The 19,015-nt window shown below is 36.1% G+C and overlaps 1 protein-coding gene across 1 annotated transcript; it reads left to right on the plus strand.

The window, feature by feature from the left end:
* Positions 1-6,589: 6,589 nt before the first annotated feature.
* Positions 6,590-17,180, plus strand: PUM24 (pumilio 24). Its single transcript, XM_086589136.1, has 17 exons — positions 6,590-6,987; positions 7,106-7,159; positions 7,245-7,306; positions 7,398-7,479; positions 7,573-7,696; positions 7,827-7,910; positions 8,399-8,513; positions 10,008-10,158; positions 10,283-10,396; positions 10,507-10,578; positions 12,901-12,951; positions 13,052-13,102; positions 15,251-15,358; positions 15,452-15,667; positions 16,010-16,084; positions 16,415-16,659; positions 16,768-17,180. The coding sequence occupies exons 1-17, from the start codon at positions 6,742-6,744 to the stop codon at positions 16,901-16,903; spliced, it is 1,986 nt and encodes a 661-aa protein (XP_086445262.1). The 5' UTR covers positions 6,590-6,741; the 3' UTR covers positions 16,904-17,180.
* Positions 17,181-19,015: the final 1,835 nt, after the last annotated feature.

Genomic DNA, 19,015 nt, shown 5'->3' on the forward strand with positions numbered 1-19,015 from the left:
TATAGATCTACCCATTTGAAACCAAGGCATCTTGATGCACTAATACATATGACGAATCTCAGTCCTAGACTTTGTTCTTGCCCACTCCAGCGAACGGTCATAGTATCCCCACATCCTCTAACACAGGAATAATCAAGCCAAGGACAATCGACCTTCCAATGATCAACATCCCCACAGAGAAAACAATATTTTTTTTTGATAGCGCTCGATGATGCCATTGCAATTGGTACCTACAAAATGAACATAAAACATTAAGATTGCAGTAAAGTATTAGTTGGTATAAACCCCCCATACTTATATATACTATTTGCCAAAACCCCCCAAAAATATAAACCACTTTGGGATTACTCTAGTACAGTTCAAACGGAAAAGGAGAAGAAAGAGGAGGCAGAAAAATTGTAAGAAGAGAACCTCAAATGGATCGTTTATGCTACTAAGCTCCCTAATACCACCGCCTATACAAAGATTTCAACGAAAATGTCGTAGAGGATGAAGGGTTGGTGGAAAGAGATGTTCGTTTGCAAAAAATCAAGTCAAATAAGCTTATAATTAAATGCTTTTTGAAATGAAAAAAATAATAAAACCCAACGGCTCTATCACAAGGGCAAAATGGGTAATAGGTAAAATACCAACGTCTGTTAGAGACAAAATTGTCAGAGTGGGGGGTAAACTCAAATGATTTTCAAAATGGGGTTTTAGTCAAAACGCTACATAGTTTTGTGGAATTAAATAAAAAAACCCTAACATTTAAAGAATCACAATTCTCTTGGAAACTAGTGATTTTTCATGCAGTTGTCTAATTGAGTTTTATAAGTGTGATTGTTTGTCTAACAACAAGTAATGTGTGGATAAATATATTCATTTAGTTGTCCAATCACTATATTAGAGATGTTGAGATGAAGTAAATTTTGTTTTCAATACATGTTTTCTATGAAAATAGTGTTTTTCTAGGTTTAATATTTACCCTCGAGCCAATATCTAACGATGTGAGAGCTACTTCGTGTGAAAAAAAAAAAGTAAATAAAAATAATCTCATACAGTTGGATCAATCTTATTTTGTGTGCATAACTAAATTTGCTTGAAATTAAATGGGTAATTCAAATTGCAGCTGTAAAAAATAAAATCATGCATGTGTTCCCATTTTATTGATTTCATTAAGCGGTTTATGTCCTCACAAAATTTACTTTTTTTTGTGCTTAATCAAGGGCATATCCATATGCAGCTGCCCGTATAATCTAGTTGGCACAAAAATCTATAAAATCATAGGGGTACGGCGTTGACTACCGTGTAATCCAAAAGTCTATACGGTAGCAACCGAGTCAGATTCTACCCATAAACCACTCCATCTTTTGTTGATTCCCACCTTCATATTTTCTATGATTGCTAATATCTTGGGCACGTAATAATGAATCTACAATAGAACATGAAGTATAACACCAATAATATCTCTATATACAAAACCAAAACCTGAAGGCCCTGGGTTCCCTTGAGATCGAGGAACCATAACGAGTAAAGTTTATGTGATCAAATCAAAATAAGCATATAAATCCAATTATCCACCAAGGCCATAACACACATAAATATTGTAAGAACGTCAACGAGAACAAAATCCAGAGATTGCGTTTAATCTCCTTGCTTAAAAAACCAGTACATTAAAACCCCCTCAAATCCTAACCACTCACAAAACCTCCCTGTTTTTTTTAAAATAATAAGCTGACAAAAATACCCGCCTTAACCAATGCACTGAACCTGTGAATCCTTCTATTTTCTCTCTTCCTTCTCTTTAGCTTTTTAGATCTAAAATTTCTTCTCCTACAAATCTAAATTCACATAGTTAAGATGGCAAAACAAAAGAAAAAAATGGTTGAATCACCAACAAAAACTATGAAAGCAACAAAAGAGAAAATGAAGAACTCTACAATCTCGAAAAAAGCTAGAAAAAAAAAAAAAAAAAAAAAAAAAAAAAATCAAACTTTCAAGTTCTAGAAGAGATGGAGATGAAATTGAGAAGATGACTACTCCAAAAACTTCGGCGACCAAACCAAATCCGGTGAGAATCTTCAACCTTTAATCATATTTCTATAAATTTGTATGAAAAAAATAAATTTTCATATGCTTGTAAATACGAATTTACGTTTGTTTAGTGATTTTACTATGTATTTTCTAGTTTTCATAGTTTTGCAATTTCATTATGCATTTTTATGTTTGTGTAGTAGTTATACCATACATTTTTATATTTTCGTAATAGTTTTTACTCTGCATTCTTAATTTTTACTGTGTTTGTTTTTTCATGTTTGTGTAATGTGTGGTGATAGTTTTACTCTGCATTTTTAAATTTGCGTAGTAGTTTTACTATGCATTCTTAAATTTACATAGTAGCTTTATTATGCATTTTCATGTTTGTGTTGTAGTTTTACTCTGTATTTTTAAATTTGCGTAGTAGTTTTACTATACATTCTTAAAGTTACATAGTAACTTTACTTTGCATTTTCATGTTAGTGGACACTAGTAGGCTAGCAATGACTTAGGTCTTAGACTAGTAAGGCTACAAACGAAACTCCGATCCACTATGTTCCAGTCCAAATCCTCTCTCTCTCTCAATCGATCGATCGAACGAGAACCCTACAATTTCAAGCCTCGTCTACTCCAATTTCTAGTGAGATATCCACCAAAACGAGTTCTCTTTTGGGAGGGGTACTATGAAGTCCATAATTTCAAGTTTAGTTTTCGGTGTTTGTAGAAGTCTTAGAATGAAATACTATGAAGTCCTTTACTCTCTCTCTTTTCCGACACCACCATAAACCCTCACTCTTTACTCTCTCTCTTTTCCGACACCACCATAAACTCTATTTACTCTCTTTTTATTTCCCAACAAAAGATTACTCAAATCTTTTGAAATGAAAAAAAACTGCAATTTACTTATTTTTTCTTACTTGTTTATGGTAGATTATTGATTGGTGCGTGTTCTTCAACCTCCCCAAGGAAGTGGTGAAGCTAATTAGATGTTCTCCACCAAAGTGTCTATATTTCCTATCATTTGCATGGGTAAGCATCTTCCATGTAATTTAATTACTGAAGTTGAATGGGTAGTCTGTGGTTAGTCTGCATTCTTATATTTGCAAACTAAATTCACAAAATCTCTGAAGATGTAGTATGTGGTTACTCTGCATTCTTATATTTTATAGTAGTAGTTTAGTCTTGAAGTTGGATGTGTAGTCAGTGGTTTACTCTGCATTCTTATATTTGCATAGTAGTTTTAGTCTTGAAGTTGAATGTGTAGTCTGTGGTTAGTCTGCATTATTATATTTGCAGAGTAAATTTACAAAATCTCTGAAGATGTAGTAGGTGGTTACTCTGCATTCTTATACATTAACATAGTTTTGGTATTTTTTTGTTCAATTGAATGCAGCATGAGAGGGTGGTGGAATCTATTAGATGTAGGCGTCAGGAGCTAAGGTTGCTAGATGTGGATTTGATGAAAGATATCAAAGTTGGAGCATGCCCACAACAAGGAGCATCGTAAGAACTTCACTTCCCGAACTTAAATGTCTTTTTAATCTCTTATCTCTTATCTGAAACTTCTTTTTTGGCATTTTCAGTTCAGATTGTGGATTATTCATCATTATGTTCGTGAATGCTATAATATGCGGAAAAGCTATGCAAGATATAACGGTAGAAGACACGAGACAATTGAGGGTTGACCTGACATATGAGATTGTATCAAGCCAACAAGAAAAATGGGATCCAAAAGAAGAATGCAATAAATGAAGAGCTGATTTTCCGTATTTCTAGTTGATTACGTTGTGTTTATTTGTGGTAAAATATTGGAACCATTCTAACTTGGGAGTGTTCGATTATGATGTACTATTACTGTTAATATGTTGGAGTTGTTTAGTATTCATGTTATGCATATTCAGTCTTTGCTGGATTATACTTTTTTGTATAATTACTTTGCCAAAACATTTTATTATGATGGATGAAATGTTTATAGCTTTTCTGGAAATATTATGTGTACAGAGTCCCTTTCTCTATCAGGTTAAGCACCAATATAATTATCTATATTTGTGAATCCAAGATTACTTGAAAAATCACTTTTTGTCATAATAACATACTTCATTATGGTAGTTATTAAGAAGCTATTTATTGTTGTCGCAAACACATAATCTCCAAACAACCGATCACCATTTCATCCTCTATCGCTAAATTGGATAGCAAAGCTAGCTTAAACATCTACTAATTGATGCTATGTAAATTTAACTAGTGTTTGATTTATATATATTGACTATGTAAAAATACATTTACATAGTTTCGCAATGGGAGTAATCCAGAAAGTTAAAAAAATTACTATGTAAATTTAAGTTTTCATAGGTCAAGTTACTATGTAAATATAGATTTACATATATAATGACTATGTAAACATACATTTACATATATTCTCACAGTGTCACGACGCTAATTTAATTTCCAAAAGTTACTATGTAAATTTAAGTTTTCATAGCTTTAGTGACTATGCAAATATAGTTTTACATATATTTATGTATGTAAAACTACAGCTCAATTAAAACCTTAGGCATCACACATTAACACCCCACCAAAACTCACACTAGACTCCATTCATAGTCCATACCCGGCCATCAAAAGACATAACACACGACACATTGATACAAACACAACTACAAGTCATAACCAGTACTGCGAGAAATATCTTCACACATTAACATTCTCAGCCAGAAATTTCAACTGATTTCACTTCAGACTTCTTAACTTCTTCCTTGGGAACAGTAACAGTTAAAACTCCATTTTCCATACTAGCTTTCACTTCATCAACCTTAGCATTTTCAGGCAACCTAAACCTCCTCAAGAAACTTCCACTTTTCCTTTCGACACGATGCCAAGTGTCATTTTTTTCTTCTTTCTCTTTATTTCTCTCTCCACTTATCTGTAACACCCTTCCCTTCTTCTACTTCCACTTTCACTTCTTCTTTCTTGAATCCAGGAAGATCTACTTTGAATATATGTGCTTCTGGAGTTTCTTTCCAGTCAATACGAGTGTTCGCAAACTGGGTTGTCTTAAGTTATGATGGTGTTCCAAGTAAGAACATCCTTAAGTTCTATAGAGTAAAAGACTTCAGTAGCTAGAGAAATGCTTCCACATCTAGCATACATATCTACCAGTGCCGTACCCACAATAGTAGTTAATCCAATCTTATGCTCACTAATATAAGCATGTAAACTAGCTCCTTGATCTAGTGCACCTAAATGCCCACAAGCCGATGACAGGCTAACGACAGTAGCCTCAGTCGGTTTGACACCCAAATCCCGCATCTCATTAAACAATTCCATAAACTCATTCGATTTACCACTCTGTGCGTAACACACTAACATTGCATTCCATGACACCACGTCTCGCCTAGGCATCTTATAAAAAATCCCATGAGCTCCCTCAACATCACCACATTTAACATACCCTGCCAACATAGAATTCCAATAAACCACATTTCTTTCAGGCATCTCATCAAACAACCTCTTTGCTTCCTTAATACTCCCAACCAATGCATATCCATTAATCATAGTATTCCAAGACACAACATCTCTACACACCATTCTCTCAAAACCAACTTAGCTAGCTCCATTTCACTATATTTCACATACCCATCAATCATAGCATTCCAAAGACACCACATCTTCAACACAACACATCTCAAAACCACCATAGCCGTATCTTTAGTAGTTTTCTTTAAAATTCCCAAATCTTTGGAGGAGTCACTCTCATGAGCTCTTGGGCCACTCTCCATGTATACTTCATCTTCTCAGACATCACTCCACCTAAGCATTCCATCCTTTCCTTACTCCTCATGCTTGGCCTTCTCTTCTTGGTGTTATAATTGGCTTGTTCAAATCGCGTAGTACAGTGATCATAAGTGGTGATGACGATTATGTTGTGAAGTTGGATGCCGAAATTTGTTGAGAAGTTGGAGGCGAAAAATGATGTTGAGGCTGAAGAGGTCAGTGAAATGGAGAAGGAGGTTTTTAATTTGGATGAGAAGCTTCAAACAATGAGATCTTATCCAAATATGGAAGAAGGGTAAAAAAGGTAATAAAATAAAATAGGGAATAGAAATCGGATTGGAATTTCGTTGATATTGGAAAACAGGGAGTTTTTGTGATATGAGCTGATAAATAGGGATGTTATGTGGTATGGGCCGATATGAAGGGGTTTACACTCATCCGGATTAAAACCAAGGGGCTGAGCCCCATTTCTTGGAACAAAATCACTGAAAATCAAACCTAGATTTGCCACAATAAAATTAAAAACCCCAAATTCCAAATCTTAAACTAATCAACCAATTATTAGTATTTATAAACTAGACCTAAACTCATATACCCATACTCAACTAGTATACTGCTAAGCAGTGGGGGTGAGCGGAGTGGGAGAGGAAGATGGAGGAGTGGAGATTTAGAGTATCTGGAGAGGGAGAGGAAAAAGGAGAGTGAGAGAGACGAAAAGAAAAATCATAAGGAAAGAGATGAGGACAGACAGACATTTGTTTGATATTGTTAATATTAAGGGGTGTGCATAAAACCGATCGAACCATTTCCCCTTCAAAAGAGGCCAAACGCGGGGTGAGAAAGTAAAAAACGGGGCGTATGTATAAAAAGTAAACCTAGACAAAACCCTCTCAGTAGAGAAATCAAGTTTGGAGGTTTAAGCTCATTTTCAGCAAAGCAGTAGTAGTACTAATGGCGGCCAAGGAGATAAAGAAGAATAACAACTCATCATCATCATCATCATTGTCTGATAAGAAGAGAAAACAGTTTCCAACTCCAACTTCATCTTCTTCCTTTTCAAAGAAACCAAAGTTTGGTACCACTTCAAATCCAACCAACAAGAAACAACCTTTTGACAAAACTAAGAAATTCCCACGTCCAGAAGGAGAAAAAACTGAACCTCCTCAATCCAGTCGTGAGCGTCGTATTCGTGCCAAGGTCAATGTCTTGTTTTTACCAAACCTTAGAAGTAGTAAAAAAATATTACTTTTGGTTTAAAATAAATGAAATGCATTTTACATTTTAACTCATTTGGTGTTTTGTGTTTCTATTGCAGGAGTTGGCACAGGAGAGGAAGAAGAAGAGGAAGAGGCATTATACTCTTGAACAAGTAATTATTTACTTTCTTATTATTAATGGATTGGTTAATTGGTGTTTAGCAATTTATTTACCTTTTTAACCTGGATGTTCATCAGGAGCTTGCATTGTTATGGGAGAAAATGAGGCGGCGTAATATTGCTAAGGAAGAGAGGTCCAAGTAAGGAATTTTATTGTTAGAATCGTGTATTGTGTTTTATAGAGGATATATTTTATAACATGATTAATGAAGTTACGATTTATTATGTCAGGTTGGTAAGTGAAGCTATACAGAAAATGAAGGGGAAAATTTGTGAAATTGCAGTGTCACACGTGTCTTCCCGCATTCTACAGGTATTATTTTCAATTTTGATTGTTTTTGTTTTAGATAATTATATATTTGCTATCGACAATTTTTTTATATTAAACTTTTGTCTTTTATGTTAGACTTGCGTTAAATATTGTTCTGCCGAAGAAAGAGAGACTGTATTTGAGGAGCTCCGGCCACAACTTCTCACACTTGCGTGCAATACATATGCAGTTCATCTGGTGACGAAAATGTTAGATAATGGTATGCAAACTGTGAAAGTAGAGAATAATTAAATGGAAAAGTTAACTTAAGAGGCATTTTACATGGAGAATTAGATATTTGAAGGATATGTTATTGTTCTCTAGTTTTGATCTTATTTAATATGTTACAGCTTCCAAGAAACAACTGGATGGTTTCATCTCCTCCCTTCATGGACATGTTGCATCCCTTCTTCGTAATATGGTTGGATCTGTTGGTATGTTATTTTTTTTTCCTTTTTTTTTTGTCGCAATGCTGTGTCAACTGGTGTGGAGCACTGTGTACTTGTAAAAAGCAACAAATTGTAAACCAATTTTGAAAAAGGAAGAGAAAAAAATAGTAGGAAACCAAACTTTGTACAAGCAAATTTAGTCCAGTCCACTACCCGAGTTAACTTACATCTATTTTATGACATAGTTCCCAGTGTCTTGTTTTAGTTGTATATGACTTTCCTTGAGCAATAGGGTAACAGAACACTTTACTGATTTAGCAGTCGGATGAGGATTATAGAGTTTGTGGTTTTCCTGATAAGAAAAGAAGTTATGGCAAATGGGAAGCGAGTAAGAGTGGTGGGAAGGATAATTTTTTACCAAATATCATTTTCTTCACATGTGAAGGCGTGAGGCCAATCTATGAGTTTGCTTATCCCAGAATTTTGTTTCACAGACGTTCTGCCTAAAATAGTGCATTATAATTTGTCTGCAGTAATTGAACATGCATACCAATTGGGCAATGGGTTTCAGAAACAAAGTCTTTTACTGGAATTATATTCTGCAGAGCTTCAGTTGTTCAAGGATTTGGTTTCAATGAAAGAGAGAAGGTTTGGTTCAAAAGTTTTAGTGCTTTACTATCTGGCATGTACATTGGATTTACTTTTTAAGAATCATGTTATTGACTTATTCATGTCAGTATAATATGTTCTTTTTGGTCTTCGGTTGTATATTTATTAAGTATCAATTAACTTACATACATTACATCCTATGGAGGTATTCTTGTAGGTGTGTTGTGATAATATGGTGTCATGTTTTGTACCGTAACTAGCACTTATTCATGTCTATGCTCGTGACATTATGGCGTGCTGCAACGAGTCTGAAAAGGCAATGTTTTGGACTAATTATGGCTGCCCCCCCTCCACGTGGCACGATTTTTCTGTTCTTTTGTATTGTTGTTCATCAGTGCTCTCACTGAAAAGCTCTCTTAGAGATCTTTTTGAAGCCGACTTTTACATAAAAATTTATGGCATTTTGAATTTGAAGTAGAAAAGTTACATTGAATTTTCTCTCCACCAAGTATGCAGCTTTTCTTCCTTTCCTCTCTTCCACATTAACACTTTGCTTTTTGCGTCCTTTTCCTTTGGTCATGCACATGCTATGAATTCACATACCATGCCATTGCTATCATGACCTAATACCATCCACTAGTGCGTGATGTGAGAAAATCTTCACCCCATCTTAGGCTTCAATATAAGTCTGGAACTTTATGGAGAAGATTAGAATGGTGGCTGCGCAAGGATGACAAGCACAATCCCAGTTTGGCTTCAACAAAGAATTTATATCCCTCCCAAAATTTCCCTAGTTTAGTATTTTGTTTTGTGTGTATATTGTCTTGCAAGCGTAGTGTCGCTAGTGTGTACCCCAGGCCCGAATTTTTCCTCATAACTTTCCACCTGACCAAATATTCTTTTTTGCTCTCAAGAGACTTAGAAGATATACACATCACAAATAGAGAAAGAAAGAAAGGAAAAAAAATCGAGAAAGAATGAAAGAAAAGAAATGTACCAGAGGATCTATCTTATCATCTTATGTTATGTTGTATTTGGAACACTTGTCGATCAACCTAAAAAATTATTGATTAATGCCTCATTTATGTTTTCTACGTTAATTTCCAAACAACACACACACACACACATTTGCATTTTTGCGAAGTGTATGGCGGGACTGCTACAATTGGGAGGGACCAAAAGTGGTTTCCAGTAATTGTATTAAGAGCCTCAAGTTACTTTAGTTGAAGTATTGGACAAAAAATTGAACAGTATTTTTTGTGTTATAGTGGGAATTCTTCACACATTGTAAGGCATGTCTTGAATTCACTTGTTTAACTCCCTTAAGTCTTTTGTGTGGGTGTGCGTGTGTGCTTGTTCTTCTTGGTATTTATAGGATCTCGTGTCTTAGAAAATAAGAAAAGTGGGACATAAAAAAAAAGGGGGGTGGGGGGTGGGCTAAGAAGAACACCAAAACCGAACTGTTTCCTGAATTTCTTATAAATTGTAATATCTGGCCTTTCCTTCGATTTGTAATGGTTTCTTATTTCCCAGGTTAGCAGATTTAATTCCTAAGCTGGGCCTTAGTAAAGCTTCAGTTCTTAGGCACATGGCTTCTGTGATTCAACCAATTTTGGAAAAAGGAATTGTAGACCATTCTATTATACACACTGCAATATTGGAGTTCTTGAACATTGCTGACAAGGTATTTATTAGCCCCTAACTTCCCATATACACACTAAGACACTTGCATATAATCTCTCTCTGAAGATGAAGTCCTTGACTGTTATGGCGAAGCCTCCTTTATTCTAAGTTTGGTTTGTTTGAAGTTCTCTGCCGCAGATGTGATCGAACAATTGTCAGGTCCCCTCCTTGTTCGAATGATTCATACAAAAGATGGTTCAAAGCTTGGCATGCTCTGTATCAAACATGGAGGTGCGAAGGTTTGTTGCAATTAATGTCACTTCTTATGTTGTTTCGTACTGCTCAAGGATACTTTTTATTCGCAGTAACCTCCTGAGTGATTCAAAAAACTTTTTCGTTTTTTTTTCAGGAGAGGAAAAAAATCATCAAAGGCATGAAGGGTCATATAGGAAAGACAGCTCTTGATCAATATGGGTCCATGGTAATAATGCCTTTTGGAACTCTGCTTGCTTTGATCTTATTTTTGCTTACATTTTTGTTTACTTCACATGCTTCTGCATTTGATCTTATTTATCAGTTCCAGTAATCAGGATAACTTCATTTGTACATGTATGGTTATGTTTTACTTTTCTGTGCACACGTGTTTTGTATGTGGGCCAGTGTGCTTGTGCGTATGCTGCCACCATATTCATGTCCATTTATTTTGCTTTCTTAACTATTTTAGATTTTTTTTTTTTTTTTTTTTTTTTTTTAATACCACATAGGAATTGTTGGGCTCTCATTGTCCTGCTCAGTTGTGTACATGCTTTGAGTAACTATTTTCTACATAATGTATGGGCTCTTTTGGTGTCTGGTTTAGCTCCTGCAAATACCTACAAACAAAGCAGGTAATGGTTTAGCTTTTTGTTCTTAATGTGGCTCAGATTTTTCCATTTCCATTTCTGTAGAACTTTTCACTGCAAGCCTGGTAAGGTCTATGGTTACTACTTATAATAACTTTTGTGTATATGGGGGGATTAGAGTGAATTTCTGTCACTCTAAATCAATGTCTGATAAAATTATTGCTTTACTGGTAAAAAAGAAAAGGTCTAGGGTTGCTAGTTGACATTATGTCAAATTGCCAAATCTGTTCCTATGTATTTTCCACTTATTAAATAATTTATTGGTTTTTTTACTGGGTGTCAGGTGTTAATGTGTAAAATTACAAAGTATAGTAAAAGAATATAAAAATAGGTGGTAACCTGGACGGTCGTGAAAAAAATCAGCAAATACCACATACATCCCTTGGCTACAAGTTTTTAGATTTAAAAAAAAACTCGAGGATCCCCAGTTTATGGATGAATGCAGGCCCACTACCAAAAGGTTACAAATACCTAGGACCAACTTTTGCGAGAGAATCTGTTGATAAACTCACTTCCCTCAATGTAGACAACACACAAAATGTCAAATCTCTGCTAATAGCTCGAATTCCTGATTTACCGATATATAAAGCTTACTCAAAGTATTGGACCGGTATATTCAGGTCAAGGAAAAACTGGAAAAAGGTCGAAAACAGTTGTCGGCATATTAAATATCTATATATGAATTTTTTTATGTATATCAACGGTATCTTTTGAGATCTTGGGATATATGCTGTGCCTTGCATTGAAGAGATCAGGACATGATTTAGATCATCAGAAACTTGCAACCATCTTCTTCCCCTAATCCAAGGTATTTGGTTCTTAAGAAAAGAGTGCAAGACAGAAGTTGGGTCTCATTCTATCAAGAGATTCATTTAACCCTGGCCTCAGTGCGCATGTCACTTCCTCCACCACTTGTCAACATTCAGCAAAATAACTGAGCCGTTTGAAGGCCTTTACTATTAGCACCAGAGATCTGACTTTGCTTTCCTGTAGGTGACTCCAATGGTAGCTGGCCAAGAATTTCTCACCTGTATTCAATCGTCGCAAAATCTTCTGGGGGAGGACAAACGCCCCTTTGGTGGCCTTAGACCCATATTAAGTTTTTGAGAACCAAAAGGTCATCAAGGGATTTGTAAATGGTAAACTTTGACAAAGATTCAGTTAAGGACAACCACCATGTGGTATTCACTTTTTGAGTAGAGAAAGGACTCCCATCACTTTTCATCTTTTGAGATTGTATAGTGGCAGGAAGTGGTCTGCAGTGATGGGATTATAGGACATGAATGAGACACAGTCACCTCAGGGATTAGATAGAGAACTCGTCCACATACCTTTCAGAAAAGAAAGAAAGAGAAGGAAAAACCTTGTCAGCTTAGAAAATACCTATTCCCCACTACACTTGAGTTTTGACCTTATTATTATTGAAATGCCCCACTTTCGTTGAGATCGAAATTTACTGATTTTACCATTTTTTTATGGGTATTATTATTGTTTTGTTACAATTATTATTATTATTATTATTATTATTATTTATCGGCCAGAGATATGAACAAAGAGTTTGGTCATTAACAACTGGTACCTTGCTAGTTGCTAATTGCCCAAGTGTTTGATGTAATCTTTCTGGTTACCATAACATATTAAATTTGTGGATGGGAAAAAGTATTACATTACTTTATAAAAAAATTGCAATGTAACAAGTGTAATCTTCTCTTACCTGAGTTAATTGCTAATAGAATTACATCATGACTGGGAAAGCATGCTTCTAAATTCTTGATTGGCATCTGCAAGAAAAATCTTATCTCCTGTGCATTTGTATTGGACTTGTTTCCACAAATTGTTTAGGTGGAGTTCTTGTCTTTCTAATGTCATGATCTGTCTCTTGTGTACCATTTACCTTGCAGGTACTTGTCTGCATGCTCTCCACTGTTGATGATACAAAGCTTCTAACGAAGGTGAAGTGGCAAATTAATTTTGTAGGCATTCCTACATAGGTCCGATGATTTGATATTTAAACCGTTTCAGTTCTTAACTTTTTTGATATTCTTATTACAGATTGTCATTCGTGAGCTACAACCAATTCTAAAGGAGCTTGTATTGCATAAGGTAATTAGTCATAACCATGCTTGTACTGTTGTAAAGTGTGACACACACATTAGCACTAGTGGTAACCCCCGGTTGGCTAGGCTACTTCCCGACAAGTGTCATTTCCCAAAAGTATTTTCAATGTCAAGGTGCCTACAGAATACAATTCCTCTCGCTGGCTCGCTAGAAAAGGCCATCCCTTCGGCACTGGTTGGCTCACCTAACCCATGCCTTCTAGCTCTCATGTGTTGAGGCTCGCCCACAAAGACCATGCCTTCTGCACAACATGGCTCTCTTACAAAGCACAAATGCAGTTTTTTTTTTTTTTTTAAATTTAGTGTTTATCAACTTGTTTAGTCAAGAACTTTCCAGAAATAAAATTTTTGTTGAAAATCAAGTTGCAAATAAAAATTTATGACATCATGATTACAAAATCAAGAAAGCACAAACAATACTCTATAGTCTGTACCCAGTGTGGACCTTATCTCTTACACAAGTACTTCACTTTTTTTTTGTCTACTTTTATTTGCGTTTTCACATTCAATTTATTCACACATCATTGCCATCCCTATCCCACGCCAAAAAATTGTCGAAATTTTTATTCCCTCTATACACGATCTCAACCTCGTATGGCCATTTTGCTAGTGTAGAGTCTCAAAGTCGTTCCCAACCATTAGATTGCTTCAAAAACAATATTTTTTTGCTCATTTTTGAAAATTCCTTATCATCAATAAATGAAAATAGGCCAAGAAAGCCTACAATACAATAGAGAAGCAGTACAACCAAGCGGCTGAAGACAATTCACAACATATCCAAACCTAGCAATTGGTCCCATCTATAACATGAATTGCTCAAAACCACAGTTTTTAAACTCCTTGAAGACCGAAATTATAGGGCATTCATTGACTTGATGTTTTTCCCCCCCATAGTAGCTACGCTTCCTTCAAAATGCCTCATATTCGCTCAAGCCATATACCCCACAGAATTGCTAAAGGTAGAAGACTCCATACCCAAAAAATGAACAGCCCAGTAGCCCATGGACCAAACAAACTCACCACCCGGCTGGGACAAACCCAAGGCAATGTAGACTCCAAGTGGAAAGTAGACCAAAACGGACACCCCAACAGTACATGATTCACCGTTTCCCCATTCGTCCCAAACAATTGACAATAATTACTGAGAGTTTTCTTCCGCTTCCTGAGAATGTCAATTTTAAGAATACGTTCCGAAAAACACACCAAGCAGAAAATAAAATCTTGGTAGGAATTTTGGATCCCCAAATAAAATAACCAGGGAAATTTGAGATTGGAAAACAAGGTTTTGGGAACGCAACAAGGAGAGAATGCAATAATCAAAGGATTTGGAAGAGATGACACCTTTCTTGCTCGAGTATCACATTCTTTTCACAACTGTCTGCCACAGGAGCTTCAAAATCAATTTTGTTTTCCAAAACCAACCTAATTAAATATATGAATGATTTAGCAAATCTGAAACACCTCAGTGCGTGGCTTACCGAGTGTTCCAGTAGTTAGCAAACATTCAGGTGTGAGTTTGAGGCCCGCCTTTTGTTAGGTCCATGCTATCTGGTATCACAGGTCATCAGTTTAGGGGACATTTGTTTCTTTGCCGAATCTGATTGGTTATAATCTTCTAGAAATATCCTTCATTATGCATAGCTTTTAGCCCGATCAAATGGCATAGTGGTCACTATACAAACATAAAATTGATAGCTTTTTCAGCTTGGTATTGGGATTTGGAGATGATTCTAATGACATGGTTAATGATGATAGTCAGTAAAGTTGTACTCCAAAGTTTACATGGAAAGTCTGATGTCTAGTTTTCTAGTTTTTCTATTTCAAATGAATTAGATCTTTCTATTTCAAATGAATTAGATCAAAAAAATATATATGAAAGACTGGTATCAGTAACGCAGACTGTGTTCCTTGTCTTCAGTTTCAAAAGGGATTGGGTAACTAGTCCACCCGAAACTTGATGAATCTTTTGATAGGACTATCCAGGTCATTATAGTAAGGGAAGTCTTCTGGATGGGTTCTTCCTCCTAGTGTTATGCAGCTTCACTCAGTTGTAGTTACAGCTAATGGGTACATAAGATTAATGATTTATGCAGTGTATGTTTCCAACTGCTTTGCTTTGCCCTGTGTCTGTCAGAATGGGAGGCGTCCATTGCTGCAGTTACTTCATCCAGATTGTCAACGTTATCTTGGTTTAGAGGATTTGGCTGCTCTTAATCTCTCTATTCCCTCTCTTCGCAGCAAGGCAAGTTAAAACTATTCGGCCTTTTGTAGACCATGGTGCAGTGGTCAACAACCACTTTATGAGACCTTTATTTATTTATTTGTTTTATGTCAGGGCAATGGGAATGATATGAGTCTGGATTTGATCTTATTAAAAGAACCTTCAAAAGATGGTGAATCTAGTGACAAGGATGTCAACTTTGATTCCGAGGCCAATGCAGTTGAAGACGGTAACATTGGTCCTGAAAATAATATTCGGATGGAGGGTGGAGGAAAAAAGGATCCTGCTGTAAGAAGACTGGAATTGTTGGTGAATAGTGGGCTCGCTGAGGTTCGTTGCTGCACTCTCTGCCTGGGCATCAAATAAACAGCTTTTACTAATTATTACTATCACTATATTATTACTAATTATTAAATAAACAGCATCAAATAAGCAGCTTTTACTAATTATTACAAATAAACAGCTTTTACTAATAATTACTAATTATTATTATCACTGTGACCTTGTTAATTTTATCATGTTATGGTTGAAGTAATATATATGGAATTTTTGGTGACATTAGAACCATAATATGTTAGAACATTATTTTGATTATTCTTTCAGCCAATTTGCCTTTGGATGATTTGTAATAAAAAACCAAGTTGTAACTGGATCCTGAAATTCATTTTGCAGAGTCTCATTGACACGTGCATCGCGAGTGTGGAAGAGTTAATTCGATCACAATTTGGCAAAGAAGTCATATATGAGGTGATTTTTTATCTGTTTTTGTAGTTAGCGGTAGTTTTCTTGTTAGCAAAGACATCGTTGCTTAGTTTCTCCATTTCAGTCGCCACATCTGGTTTAATATGATTCTTTTAACTCGTCGATCTCTATGATTTTATTTGCTATTCTTCGGTCAGTCAGAAATGGGACTTTATATCTAATTGGCTATTTTCTGTCAGATATCACATGATGCTATTTCTAGAAATAGCCAGAAGTGCATATTCTTTCCTTTTAAAGTCTGCAGCAGATATTCGTCCCTCTTTTCTTTGGAAGAGTTGGTAGCTATAGAACTAAACCTTTCATTTTATTATACAGGTAGCTACAGGTGGAGCTGGGGGTATTCTCCAACAGACGTTGGCTGACAAGATGAAAGACTTGCACAAAGCCATTGCATCTCTTGCTGCCTTGCCTAAAACAGAGGAGTCAGAGGAGCATGTCCTTGAGAGTTTTCATTCCAGCAGAACCATTAGAAAACTGGTCTTGGACTGCCCTGTGTTTGCTTCTATTTTGTGGAAAAAAGCTCTGAAGGGGAAGTGTGAAACATTGGCCCAAGGTCACAGGTTAGAGTCTGCAGTGTCTTGTGTCATAAGCAGGTGGCCACAATGCCTGCGTTTTTATCAATGGTTTTTAGTTTCAATTGATATTAGCTCCTGTTTCTTTTGTTGCAGTTGTAAGGTAGTAGCGGCTTTCTTGGAATCATCAGATTCCAATGTACGAGATATGGCACTCCCCGAGTTGCAGCCTTTGATAGATGGTGGGGCTCTCAAAGTCCCCGTGACCAAAGTATCTGCAAAAGAAGGATAGATCGAGTTGGTTGACTGGACAACATGCTGCTTTGTAATGGAACAGACACAGTGCTGAAGGATATAATATGTAAAACCAAGAGTCAGTCAACAAGCATTGGGTAAAATGGGTGAAAGAGTGAAGCAAAATTTTGTACTAATACAAACGCGTCATTTCGTAAAACAGGCATTGTAAAGTTGCAATGGATAAATGACGAATGCATTTTGACATTGTTGTGTTGTAGGTCATACCGTCTACTCTGTTCAGATATATGCAAAAATCTATAACCTATTTATAATTGTAGCGTTTTAATCCCCAAAGTTTTCTTTGTTAGTTCTAAGTAGTTACACAACTCACAACTATACACAAAAAAAATAAAATAAAATCGGGGGGGTGGGGGGGGGGGCGGGGGTTGTAATACTAGTTAACCCAAAATTATATCTTAGAGCGAATTAGCCAATGATGCAATTGATGTAGAATTGATTACCATGAAGAAGCTGGTAGTAGAGGTTTTGACTTTTCTGAGAAATTTGAGCACGAGCGTAGAGGAACATGTCGACGCTTGAATTGAAATTAAGTTGGTATATTGTTCATATTTTTTTGAAATATTTAGAGGGTTAAGACAGACCCACACTCTGGTTACATTAAAGAACCCTAGCTCGAAGGCTTACATTGCCTAAAAGCTCATCGACCCGAATGAAACTTAGCCTGAAGGTTTTCGCTGATGTGCCATTTTGAGTAGACTCAACCGCCTCCACCTTGTCCATAAAGACTTGCTTTCACTTCTTAGTCCACCTATCATAACAACATCCTGTCACTAGCCCGAAAGCTCACCCCAACCAATACTTGGTGGGATTTGAATTTGCAACCTCTCCCACGAGGAGAGGGATATACAACCAATTGAGCTAGGGGTCCATTGTCCATTGATATTGCCTTTTATACCTCAAAGGCGGTCCAGGCTAGGGTAAGGGGGAATCCAGTCATTTATATGTGGAGGATAATTGTCATTTGGTGGTGGTTCAAGGCTTTCTAGCTGTACATAGGGCTGGAAATGGAGTGGGTTCGGGTCGGATCAGACAATATCCATGCCCAGATCCATTTTTTCAACACAAAACCAGATCTAGATCCATGACCCGAATGGATCCAAAACGTCATACCATATTCGAACCATTTCTTTAAATGGTATAATCGGATCCAACCCGACCCGAATTCAAACGATTCACGAGAGTCCAGACTCAAGACCGTAGAGATTAGAGAAGATATTTATTTAGAAAATATATTAAACAAAACTTTACATTTTGGATCCAGACCATCCGTTTAGAGTAGAACCATATTTGAACACGAATTAAAAATGGATAATCCATATCTGAACCATTTTCTTATTCGGACTCATTACTAAGGTCTAAACCCGTTGAAATGGGTTTGGATCATGTTAGATTCGGGTCAAAACCAGCACCATTTCCAGCACTAGCTATACAACAGAAAACCAGTACTGTACTATGTATAATATGTATCTAGTAATTGGGTAGTAAGCTAGGAAAATGTTTGAGGTGAAAATGTTTTGGTGGAGACTAAGAAAAAATTTCCTCCTATCATTCCAATTTTCTTCCCATTTCCCACTTCACACCCCAAGTAGAAACCATGGTAAACGAATATATAAGATCCAAACATCTCCAATTTTACGATAGTAGTGTAAACAGAGAAAATACATTGATGGAGAAGACTTGCTTGTTTATTGATTTGTCAGACGACAATATATAGTAATACAATGGAGAATCATTTACAAAATTAATGAGAGAAATCATAGGTGAATAGGAGGAAAGATTACAATAGAATAAGAGGAAAGATAAAATCTAGCCTATTATGTACATATCATTGGTAAGATATATTATTGTCATATATCTTTTCTATTACTCCCCTTTAAGTTGAACGTGGAGATCCGTAACACCCAACTTGCAAAGGATGCGATGAAAGTGTTCCCGACCAAGAGCCTTGGTGAATACATTTGCAAGTTGTTATTGACTAGAGACATGGCAAGTGGAGATGAGTTTTGACATTAACTTTTCATTGACCAAATGACAATCAATTTCAATGTGTTTGGTTCTTTCGTGATGAAAAATTGGATTAGCAGCA

This window comes from Coptis chinensis, chromosome 2 (assembly GCF_015680905.1).
Source record: "Coptis chinensis isolate HL-2020 chromosome 2, ASM1568090v1, whole genome shotgun sequence".
Taxonomy (NCBI): domain Eukaryota; kingdom Viridiplantae; phylum Streptophyta; class Magnoliopsida; order Ranunculales; family Ranunculaceae; genus Coptis; species Coptis chinensis.